This window comes from Arachis hypogaea, chromosome 4 (genome assembly GCF_003086295.3).
Source record: "Arachis hypogaea cultivar Tifrunner chromosome 4, arahy.Tifrunner.gnm2.J5K5, whole genome shotgun sequence".
Taxonomy (NCBI): domain Eukaryota; kingdom Viridiplantae; phylum Streptophyta; class Magnoliopsida; order Fabales; family Fabaceae; genus Arachis; species Arachis hypogaea.
Genome location: NC_092039.1, coordinates 127,713,766 through 127,726,500, shown reverse-complemented (window position 1 = coordinate 127,726,500; position 12,735 = coordinate 127,713,766). Strand labels below are relative to the sequence as shown.

The 12,735-nt window shown below is 30.3% G+C and overlaps 1 protein-coding gene across 1 annotated transcript; it reads left to right on the top strand.

The window, feature by feature from the left end:
- The first annotated feature begins 7,925 nt into the window (after nt 1-7,925).
- Nucleotides 7,926-11,458, top strand: LOC112744907 (uncharacterized). Its single transcript, XM_072234172.1, has 3 exons — nt 7,926-8,903; nt 10,184-10,400; nt 10,520-11,458. The coding sequence occupies exons 1-3, from the start codon at nt 8,685-8,687 to the stop codon at nt 11,023-11,025; spliced, it is 942 nt and encodes a 313-aa protein (XP_072090273.1). The 5' UTR covers nt 7,926-8,684; the 3' UTR covers nt 11,026-11,458.
- Nucleotides 11,459-12,735: the final 1,277 nt, after the last annotated feature.

The following is a 12,735-nucleotide window of genomic DNA, read 5'->3' as shown; positions in this document are numbered from 1 at the left end:
TACCCCTTAAATTTTTTTATTTATTATACCCTTAACAGGTTATAAAAAGACATTCTATCTAAATATATATTTTAAGTACACCTAGCTAGTTGTAACTATGTTATATATATATATATACACACATATGAATTCATATTCAATACTTGCCTTCAATTTTTGCAATCATCAAAGAATTAAAAAAAAAATGAAGATTTGGGTAGTGATAATAAGTTTTATTATAAGTGCAGTTCCATTATTTTTAATGGCTCAAAATTATCCAGAAGACTATCTTAAAGTTCACAATGATGCACGTGCAAGCGTTGGAGTCCAACCGTTGAAGTGGGACAAAAATTTAGAAGATTATGCTCGTATATTTCTGATTAAACGTGTTGCAAGCTGTAAATTAGAAAGTGGTGATCTTCCTGTTAAAGTTAGCAGACTTTCTATACAAAGTTCACGACTTATCACTGGAGCAGATGCTGTAACTCTTTGGGTGAAAACGAAAAAAAAATATGATTACAAATCCAACTCTTGTACTGATAAGAGGAATTATACTTGCACTCCCTATGTTAAAGTTGTTTGGGGTAGAACTACTTCATTAGGTTGTGCGAGAATCAGATGTCACGATATCAAAAAAGGCATTCTTATTAGTTGTTATTATTTTCCTCGACACCACTTTCCGTCTCAACGTCCTTATATATTACCAAACATTTCTGTTACCAAGTAATGTCTGAGAGAAAAAAAGAAAATGTCAGAATTTAAAGAGTGTAATGAATTAGCCTTACATTTAAAAAAAATAACGAATGATAAAGAGTTTATAAGATGAAAGACCTATTAATTTAGCATTTTAAAATTTTAAATTAGAGATAATGTCTTCTCATTTTATATCTTTTTCAAAATTTTTAACTATTTTTTGTTAATTTATTTTTAGTACAATATGATTAAGTTGTTGGTCTTGCATAATATATAGGTTTGCCAAAGCTGATGATTTGCCTTATCTATACGTATTATATATGTCATCATCTTTAATTTTCATGTAATAATCTTTTTTTTTTTATTTAAAAAGTATGTGATTAGTAGCTAATGAGTTATAATTCAAAGGTTATAGTCTCTCTATACTCACCTAAGAGATTGCAGTTTTAAACCTCCCTATTTTTCAGTAAATAAAATAGTTTGTGATTAGTATTAATTATCAATTAAAGTAGTCATCTTCATGGTAATGTACGTCCTCGATTTTTTTGACAATAATCAATTTAAAATTGAAAAATATTATTGTTTCTGCAAAAAAGTTTTCACTACATAAAGTTAAAACATGAGTTTCACAAAAACTAAAGTAATTGGAATCAAACTTGATCCTCACGTGTGTCTAAGCCTGTGTATACTCTATTGAGACAAAAATCTCATAAAAACATCTCTAACTTTCAAACCTAATACATTGACTTGTTTATGAATATAGTGTTTTGCTTAATGATAAAGAAGAAGAGAAAAAACGTAGAAACTTTTATGTAATTAAAGTGTATATTCAGACTCTCACTAATAAAATTGATTTTTATTGAGTTTGAACTAATTTAATTAAAATTAGTTATCAAAAAGATTTGAATACATAACATGATTCTACGATTATAATAATAATTAGATTATATTTAATACTAAAAAAATAATATGAATTTATTTTGCACGTCTCAAAGCGCCAAATATACTGAAAAACAAACGGTAAGTAATTTTATTATTTTAATCTAAAAAAAAACATTAAAAGACATCATAACACAAAAGCAAAATGCTGATAATTCCATGACTATGATGTGCTATGTGAAGATAGCTGTCTTCCTTTTTTTTTTTTTTTTTCGGTAGTTAGCTGACTTCCTTTTTTACTTGCCTAAACCCTTTTTCAGCATATAATTTTTTCTGGGCCTTGGCCCTTTTTCTCTGATTGTAAAAGGTTGTTTAAAAAAAGGCCCAAATTTAAACAAAAAAGGCTTAATTTCTCCAGTCCCAAAAAGATATTAACTTCTAGAGCTAACACAACTCTCCATGACCAAAAACAACCTAAACTGTCTAAAACTTTATACAAAACTGGATTTTATCCATAACAAAAAATAAAACTTAGATTTTAATCCCGCCTTGTGCATGCAGCAACCCATTGATCAGCGGCAGACCCTTAAATAGAGTTCAAATTCGCGACGAATTATTCTTTGAATTGTCGGATTAGGAAATACCATGGACAACAAAAAAAAATCTTGAGAACACAATCTTGAGGAAAAACATTGGATTCAATGCAACGAATTTTGAGGTGAAAAAAAAGTTTATGATCCGACAAAAAAAAAACTAGATCCTCCCAAAAAAAAGAAGAAGAGGAAGAAGGGAACAATTGATACCATTTTCACAAAAAATTTTCGATCACAAACAATGTTAAAAGTGAATTTCTCTTATTTAGTATTTATTAATTGTTATTTAACTTTTTTTTTTTTACCAAATATTTTCGTTTGGATATATAGTTACATTAATTATGCCTCGTTACTTTTTGCTTAATTTTAGAGCAATGTGAAGATGGTTAGTTTTTATACATTGTGTAAACACCTATTTTACCATCATCATTACTCTTACCATAATAATATTCTAACTTAGCTTTTACTCTTAAATTGAATTAAGAAGTGTTCCTAATAAACAACTTAATTTTAGTTATCTATATACAACACAACTTCTAGCTAGTTTCACTCAAAAGTATTATTAACTTCCTACTCAAAGAAACTCTCTTCTTTCTCATTCATCATCCTTTATGAACAATGGGAATAAAAACAAAACAACAACCATGCTCATAAGTGAACTTTTTTCTAGAAGTTTTCTCTTAAAGAACGGTTACTTTCTCTCTTTGTCAAATGCATAAATATTATAGTTGTTTAAAAGATAAAGAGAAAAACCTAAAACAACCTCTGACAATTATCTTGAAAGACAACAAGGCTCTTGACAAAAAAAAAAAAAAAAACTCAACCCGCCCCTGACAATTACTTCGAAAGAACAACGAGGTCTCTGTGCCAAAAAAAAAAAGTCAATATTAATTTTTTTGGCATAGGGGCTAATCAATCCCAAAAAAAAAGATAAGGGACTGAATTAGGTGTTTTTTTTTTTGGTCTCGTCCTTTCGAGATAATTGTCAGAAGTCGGATAGAATATTCATTCGAAGATAAAAGGTGCACAATAATATTTGATAATAAAAAATAATTAATAAAAATTAATAAGAATTTATTTTATTTAATAATTAATAATTATTAAATAAGATAAGTTCTGGCTGTTATTTTTATCTCTTTAATATTATCAAAAGTATATAAAATAGGTTTGGTACACTAGTCTTAGGACTTATCCAATGTTTCTTTCGATAAGAAATTATGAAGGCCAACTGTGATATGCTCTATCATAATAACAATAAATTATTGTTATAGGTTTGCTTGGTTTTATTTGAAAAATTTTGAACTGCCATAGAGGGAAGAAGTGGTCCTAATAACATAATTGTATATATATACATTATTATTTTATATATACATTATTACTATCTTTATGATACTGTGCCAAATGTCCATCTTGCATTCCATAAATATAAAAAACAAGATCTGTCATCTTTTGCAGTTTCATGAATTTCTTAGAAGAACCAATAGGGATTCAAAACAAGTTGGTGTGTGTCCCATCTAAAAGAGTGGTTTAATTTCATTTTCCTATATATGAATTTAATTTGTATGTTGTGGCCATTTACTTGATCTTATATTCAAGTTCCATGTGTAGTAATCATTTCTGTTCATGAAATTTTGGTGTATGTATATATTTATATTGGTTAAATAACTCCCTTTTTTTAATTATTTTTAATGAATTTAAAAAATAAATAAGACACTTATTTAGAAAATGAAAAAAAGGAAAAAATTTAGTACATGATTTTGTTATACTTAATTAAACCGCCACTACTACTTCATAATTAATGTGAATGCATGCATGCATGTGTATGTAATAATTTTTTGCAAGAATAATTGAAAATATGGTGTGATCTCCAAAATAAATAAATATCAAAGCATTTTAATTTCTCTTAATTTTGTCGTGATGACTATTGATTATTGAGTCACTTTATTATTATTCTTATTTAAAACATTTAAGCAATTGATAATGTATGTAGGGGTTTTTTCCCTCTCATTAATATGTAGAAAGGCTCTAATTAACTCTCTTGTTTTCAATATAATCGAATTATTTCCAAAGTATTCTAAATGATATAAATGGAATTAAGCCTTTTTTTCATATATATATTGATAGTTAATTAGAATTAATTAATATCTTTCAGAAAGTTTACAATAATAATATTAATTTAAAAAACAAAATTCTTTTGGCAGTAAATAGCAATTATATTTCTTGGCATACAATAAATTTTCATTCTATATATATTATGAAAATAATGCACCTTTAACCTAACTAATTTAATCACCTAATAATTATGATGCATTGTTCTAAATTTTATTATTATTCTTGCATTTTTACAACAGATATGCCCCAAGCTTATTATAAAACTAAAAATATAGAGAAAAATTTAAAATAGTCTCTGACAACTATCTCGAAAGACGACGATGTTTTTGACAAAAAAAAAATTCAACCGGGTCCTATCAATTACTTTGAAAGGACAATTAGGCTCCTGTGCCAAAAAAAGTCAATGTTATTTTTTTGGCACAGGAACTAATCAGTTCTAAAAAAAAATCAGGAACCAAATTGGGCATTTTTTTTTTTGGACCTCGTTATTCTTTCGAGGTAATTGTCAGAGGCCGAATCGGATATTTACTCAAAAATATATATAAGTTTAATTTTGATGTATTGATAATGTAAAATATTTTATATCACTATATAATTATCATAACTTTTTTTTGGATTATTATTTATACGCAATTAACATAAAAAAATAGTTATTTTTGCTAATATGACGTTAATTATATGATTATTGGATGTACGTTTAGTTTTACACTGATGACTATATATATATATATATGGATTAGTATCATGATAATAATATAAATATATAGATTCCATGTACCATGTTTATTTATTATTACTCTCGTTAGGTGCTACTTGAGAATATTAGCTATCACTATCTTCTTCTCTCTCTTATTTGTTCTATTATGAGCTGTAGACAAAGACTATTCTTTCATTGTTTTTTGTTTTCCTCTGCTGAATGGATAGAATTTGTAACAAACTATTGATTGATCAATAATTGATCATTACTATTACACCCATCCAACAACAACTCACTGTTCAACTCCTCAACAAATAAATTAAACTTTGGTGAAATGAGTCATCTTGGTTAATTATAGAATATAAAATATAAAATACAATTAGTTCGATAATACTTAAGTAAAATTTATTAATGATATAATTTATTCGAATATGCTAATTTAACTCATGTATGTTGTCAAAAGAATTCTATCATGCATCGTCAACACTATTATATTCAACCAGCTGCCATTTTATTTTATTTTATTATCGTTAGAGTATAACTAACAATTAATAATTAATTTAATACATATCTTAATTACAACTGGCCTATAGAATTTAAAAAATATTATTTTTATTTTATTAAATTTTGAAGAGTTCAATAGTTTGATCCAAATAAACTTGGCCACTGAAATGACATTTGCCACCGCGTGGACCAACGAACCTATTTTAGTAATTTTCTTTTGTATTTTGTACTTTCTACTAAATCAACTTACGAATCTACGACATGTTCTCATTTTTTGTTTTTTCCATTATTTTTTTTTTCGTTATAAATAGTCGGTCATAGTCAAATAAATGAAATAATTACTATTAAGAAGCCATTTTTCTAAACAAAAGATTATGGAAATGGGTTTGTTCTTAGGTGAAAATTCAGGTTAGTCGATTTCATGTGAAGTTGATAATTGAGAGTCGTTAGATGGAATTTTAGTCAAATCAGTTAAATCATCTAATAACACTCAATTATCAACTTTACGTTAAGTCAACTACACATGAGTTTTCACTTTATTTTTATTTAAGAGACGTGCATCTTAGAATAATATTGTTTGGTATAAGATACATTATGCGTGAAAAAAAGAAAAAAAAAAAAGACACAATACAAGCATGCCCTTTGTATTTTGTTGAATATTGAATATTGAATTTCATATAAATTCACGTTAATGGTGTACCATATATTTTAAACTTCATTTTAAATAATAAACCGTTACGTAAAACTTTAAGATTGTTCCTTCGATGAAAATAACAACAATTCAATTACCAATAATAATAAAATAATAATCTTTCATAGCCTATTTTTCATTTACTACTAAAAAATAGTTTATTATAAATAAATTTTAGGAATGAAAGCGAATCCTCCATCGAAATTATCGACAGAAAATTAAAAAAAATTCAAATTTTTTTAACAACACAATTATTCGTACATAATTGTATTGGTTATAAGATAATTTATGCAAAATTATTATAAACAGAAAATTTATCAAAAATAAAAAAAAAGTTTACCAAATATATAAGTTAATTATTAAAAAAAATTGTCGGTAAAATAACAGATTTATCAATATTGTTATTAAAATTTGACAAAAATTCAGGTACAATCAATTTTATGTGAAGTTGATAATTGAGAGACGTTATTAAATAATTTAATTAATTTGACTAAATTTTTATCTAAAAATTCATATATCAACTTTATATAAAATTAACTGTATATGAGATTTTATCTTTTACTGTAAAATAAAATTCATCGATAAATTTATGGTAATCTACTATTTCTGATAATTATGAGAATATTATGAGGCAATGAGTTGAAAAATGGAATGGATTCAAAGTTCAAATCGAGATCAAGGGTCAATTATTGGATAATAATAATAAATGTGACGTAAGAGTGGGTTCTTCTTGTCATTGAGGCAATGAAATATTCGCTTTCATTCACATACATAACGCATTCAATTTGCTTTCTTTCACTTTCATTATGTCTCCATTTTCCACTATTTCCAAATAAACCTTTCAATTTTATTAAAGTGACTTGGTCCCCACGAAAGCAATAATCCCTAGTATAAGCCTACTTTCATGTACAATTACCACAATACCCCAAGTAGATGTGGCATAACAATTTAACTTTAATTTGGCATAGTGTTTTGGATTTTCTTTTGTAATGTTATTAAATATGTTCAAGACTAGAATGAATATAAGGTCACGTTGCTATGGGGAATTCCATTTGTCGTGGAAAATTTTGTGGAAAAAAGATTGAAAAGTAAATAAATAAAATCACCATTCATGCATCCAAATTTTCATTTTTTTAAAAGAAAAATTCTATTATTTAAAAGAAAAAAAATTATTACGTATGCATAAAAAATTAGTTACCAAATTAACTATCATATATTTTTATATATTTAAATGTATTATTTTATATATTTTATACAAATAATTTATATGCAATTTTATTAGTTCATATATTAGGCTGCATTTGTTTTTAAGAATAGGATATGACAAAACACCGAGAACAGGATAGAACAAGATATTGATGGACATAGACACAAAATTATGTGTTCTTATATTCTGTTTGGTGATAAACTAAAATAAATTATGAAAATTCAATTTATTCTCTCTTTTTTTCATTCAAAAAATTTGAAATAAAAAATTAACAAGAATAATAAAAGAAAAAATAAAAAATAAGTTGTGTGTTAGTGTCTCTGTGTCCTTCCTGTCAGGATGGACACAAAATACATTAATTCAGTGTCTTTGAACACATTATCTCTGTCCATGTCTCCTCTGTCAAACACGATTTTGTGTCTCAGTGTCCTGTCTCTTTAAACAAACGTAGCCTTAATTATCATGCCAATGAATTATAGTTCAAATGACATAATCTCCTCATACTCAATTAAGAAGTTGTGTCCTATCTTTAGTAAAAAAAAAAATATCATTATTATATATAAATAAAAAAAATATATTTTGTAGAGAATTTTTCCGAGGGTGATGGGAATTTTAGCAATGGAACATAGAATATACCATTTTTCTGTTTTTCAGTTTTTCAGTTTTTCATAAGTGTCTGTAGTATGTTAGGACAAGTCACTTGTTAACCATACCCTCACCATTTTCGTTAGCTTCAGCATAATTATCCAAGGGCAAAACCGTCATTCAAACACCACATGCAACCTTTTATATTGTCTTTCTTCTACGGTGTACTCGCCTTCCAATCTCTTGGGTTCCAAATTCATTTTCTTCGTTCCCATTTGCCGATTCAACCTCTCTTCTCCCCCCCTTTAGATCGAAAGGCCAAATTCATAATTCAAATTCTGGAAATTTCCATTCTTTCCAACCATTTAACGAAAACCCCCAAAAAAATTCGCTGAAAAAAACACACTTTTAATGTAAATTTTGTAACAAAAAGTTGTGGAAAAATAAAACCCCCCAAATTATTATTAAAAAAAAAAACGGATTTTGCTTATTTGTTTCATCAAATTGGATTGTTTGCGCAAGTGGGTCGTTGAATTTGAGGAAGAAGAATTGTGGGCGGAGGAGAATTTTCGAAATTCGTGGAGTGCGATAGAGGCTTTTTGTTGCGTGCTGCAGAGGTTTTGAATTGCTGCGTTTTGGGTTTCTGAATTGTTAACGAAACGGTGACGTTTTGAATTTTGTGGAGAGAAGAAGCAAAAGCTGGGGACTTTTGATAGCCAAAACGACGCCGTTGGCGTTGGAGGAATGGATTGCAGGGTGTGTGTCGCCGCCCCTCTCGATTTGTGGGTCAACGGTCGCGGTGGTGGTGGTGGTGGTGGAGGTTTCAGCCATGAGAGCGAACACGATTTGGCTATGATGGTTAGTGATTTCTTAGAGAATGGTAGCAGTGGACCTGACTCTTGGTGCAGCAGTGATAGTGATTCTGGTCTCTCTGATTTTGCTCATCTCTCAGACAAGATTCAGGTTTTTTAATTATGAACTACTTAACCCTCTTTCATCACTTGATTAAATTTTATTATTATTATTATTGTTCTGCAAATTAAAATTGTTTCTATAGCACCTTTATAGTTGATTAGTTGGATGTTGGGCCTTTAATTTTTCAAGTTGCTAGTTCTATCATAGGCTTTAGGTTAGCACAGGGTAGAGATGAATATGATCATGGTCTAGTTTGTACATTGAAATGACAACCTTTTACTCCTATCATGATCTGAATTGAGAATCTAGCTTCATTAGGGAACTATAATCTTCTCTAAATTCTAAATCATTCACATATTTACTCTCATGTTTACTTGTAGTACGAGTTGAATTTGTTCTCATTTCTAAGATATAGTGTTAATTCCCTATTTAAACCGACTGATTCATTTGCTTGTATGTAATAATTGATGCATTTGCATAGTTGGACTGGCTATTGCAATTTACTTGTGAGTTGTAGAACAAGAGTATCCTTTGTCATCTTTTGCATTGGCCATGACACTCCCTCCATGTTAAATAATTATTTCATCTTTGTTTCTGGCTGAATGTTCTACGGCGGGGAGCACCTTTCCTTTTATCACTAGGTCAAATCCCTTGGGTTATGTTTCTGTTAGTAGGTTGTTTTATCTTCACCTTCAGCTTGTTGTGTATACACGAGCATGAACTGATTGCATGTTCTTTTGGTATATTTTGACTTGGTCTATGTTCAGTTAGGATGTTTATAAATTTTAAAAGTAGTATTAAGATGAAAATTCAGATGCAGTTAACTGTTAACATCATGTGAAGTTGATAGCTGAGAGCCGGTAAATGACAATTTAGTCAAACCTGTCAAATCATTTAACGACTCTCAGTTATCAACTTCACATGAAGTTAACTGCACTTGAGTTTCTACCTAGTATTAATTACGCACAGTATGTTTGTTTTTTCGTTGGAAACTTTGAACCATGATTATTTGGGCAGGAGTTTCTCTTTTAGCTTTTATCCAATCCTTGGTATGGGGTTTTCTAAACAGAAAACAAAGAAATGAAAGAATGCTATGGTATTTAGAGTAGTGAGAGATAAAGGAAACAAAAAGGAAATACAGAAATTTTGACAGCTGATAATGGGAATTGCCTTTCTATAATATTGCTGTGTCGGTGAATACTTTTCTTCTAATCATCTACTTTTGGACATTGAAAACCATAATGGGATTAAACTTGGTTGTTCAATTTATTTATATAAACTATAATTTTAACAGTTCCCTTGATTGTCGATTATGTCTCTTGATGCAGAAGTGTAAACTTTCGGTGACGCAGCATGAGAGTGACCTGTTTTCGGCTGTTCATAGTCTCATACGATCAATGAATGAGAGCAACCTTCAAGGTATGAATTCCGGTCCATGCTATGCTAGCTGTATCAGGTTTTATCTTGTGAAGCTCATGAAGCTTAGCGGATATGATGCTGGTGTTTGTGCATCCAAATGGCAGGCTAGTGGCAAGGTCCCAGGAGGTATGTCATTTTATATTTTTCTGATTTTTATGATTCTACTTGCCCCAAATACATTGCTGTATGTTTTCTCAGACATGTTCTTGGCTGTTAATTTTTGCGCATTTTAACTTGTCGCGCAGGTGATCATGAATATATTGATGTGGTGGTCAAGAATAACTCTGGAAGCTCAGAGCGATTGATTATTGACATTGATTTCCGAAGCCACTTTGAAATAGCTAGAGCTGTCGATTCCTACGATAGGTTACTGAAATCGCTTCCTGTTGTTTATGTGGGTTCCTTTGCCAGGCTAAAGCAACTTCTCGGAATAATGGAAGAAGCTACTAGATCCTCTTTGAAGCAGAATTCTATGCCTCTTCCGCCATGGAGATCTTTAGCATATTTGCAAGCGAAATGGCTGTCGCCTTATGAAAGATACACACATTCGGAAGGAAACAACAATGACAGTAATAACATCAATGATGGAACTTGCTTCAACCACAACCAATGCTGCGGATATCTGAGGAGACTACAGTCTTGTCTTCAGTCAGGATTGGAAGGCGAGCGGATGCTGAAGGCTCGAAACAGCGAAAGTAACCGGAGAATGAAACACGAGAGGTGGAGGCACTCCCTGCTAAGGCCTGTTTGACACATGTACAGCTTTTGACTCCAAAGTTTGGAGGAGACTGAGTGAACAGAAACCAATTTTTGCGGCTTTTTTCCCTTTTCCCTTCACAAAATATTCAACTAGTTTCCTAATAAGTGTGATCCACCACAATTGCCAGGTTCATATAGCTCTACACATTACCTGCAATAAGCCATCTTATAATCCATAATTCTCTTTTTTTTTTTTCTTTTCCTTTTGGTGTTTGATGTATAACACGAAGTTTATGTTTCGATTTGGTGCCCAGTTATAGTCCATGGAATTGAGTCTTTTTAAACTGTACCTGAAGCACTGTACTGGGTTTCCTCCCATATCTCATAATTGATTCCTCACCTCGTATTTGTTTGGTGTAGGAAGATTTTGTCTCTTATTATACTTTAATTTATATATTGTTATGATTATATTGAGTTGTGAACAAGTTTGTTTGCCATTTTGTTATGACTGTATTCTAGGATGCACCTTTCTAAGATGTATCATGAATTCATGATAATGACTCTATTTTCTTACATTTTTAAGACGAGTTTTTTGAGTAGTTTGATAGAAGAGTAATCCATCACCTTTTCTAATTTATTGGGCACAATTATTTGACATAGTTTGGAGCTTTTCGGCCATGTTAATTGCTAATTGGCCTTGGCCAATGGAAAAAAAAATGGAGCATCTAACAAGGTATCTTCACATACCAAGAACTATGAGATCACTCCTTTTATTCTGGGGTGACGGCGGGATCGCACCATTCGAGCCTTAATTTTCATGCTTTTTTTTAATCTTTCCTTCCCGAAAGGAAGAACTTTAATTTTTTTTTTTATTTTCCGCAAGGACTAGAAGACTGGATCTAGTCGTAAGAAGAATAAAATGCTTGGCTGATTAATAATTCACTTCTTGGTCTTGGACTTCTGAGTTATTACGAATCCCTCGATCAGTGCAATGGGATGTGTCTATTTATCAATCTTGACTCAGAAATGGAAACATGTTTGAAAAAGGATCTTAGAGTGTCTAGAGTGGAGTTAAGAAAGTCTCTTAACGTCTTCTTTTTTCTTCTCATAGGAATTTTTTCACAAAGATTTGCCATGATAAGGAAGAAGAGAGAACAAGCACACTTGGAGAGTGCAATACAGCGGATAGTTGTATGATGCGTTTGGAAAGGATGAATCGCTCCCGAAAAGGAATCTGTTGATTCTCTCCCAGTTAATTAGTTGGATGGACCGTAATTACAATGATTTACTTCACAGACGAGATCTCTAATTCAAGTTCAGAATGACCCAGCTGTGCCTAAGAAAAAGAATAAAAAACTGACTTCTTCATGCATGCTTGGCCACTCACATTATATACCTTCAATCTCTGCTACTCCTAAATTCTCGTTACTTTTATACTATTTTCTTTTTCTTTTTTTTTTTTTTTGTCAATAGATTGGACAACCCCCAATCTTAGGTTACACAACACACGCACTCACACACACTACTACTAATATGGGTTCTCCTCACTGAGGATTAGACCATTTTTTTTTTTTTGGTTTCCCACGGTATCCCCTAATCCGGTAGGTCAAGGACTAATTCGTCGCAGTACTGAACCCCCGACACTTGCTTAAGCGGACTAGTGAGCTAACCAGATCAACCCAACTTATTTTATGCACACTATTTATTCACAACATTTAAGAGTTCTATCCATTATTTGATTATTGTTATGGTTAAACTCGAG

Bases quoted from the DNA above. Each gene is read 5' to 3' on its own strand.
- LOC112744907 (XM_072234172.1), top strand. From the start codon at position 8,685: ATGGATTGCAGGGTGTGTGTCGCCGCCCCTCTCGATTTGTGGGTCAAC. The intron at 8,904-10,183 runs GTTTTTTAATTA...CTCTTGATGCAG, and splicing joins ATCTCTCAGACAAGATTCAG to AAGTGTAAACTTTCGGTGAC. The intron at 10,401-10,519 runs GTATGTCATTTT...CTTGTCGCGCAG, and splicing joins TAGTGGCAAGGTCCCAGGAG to GTGATCATGAATATATTGAT.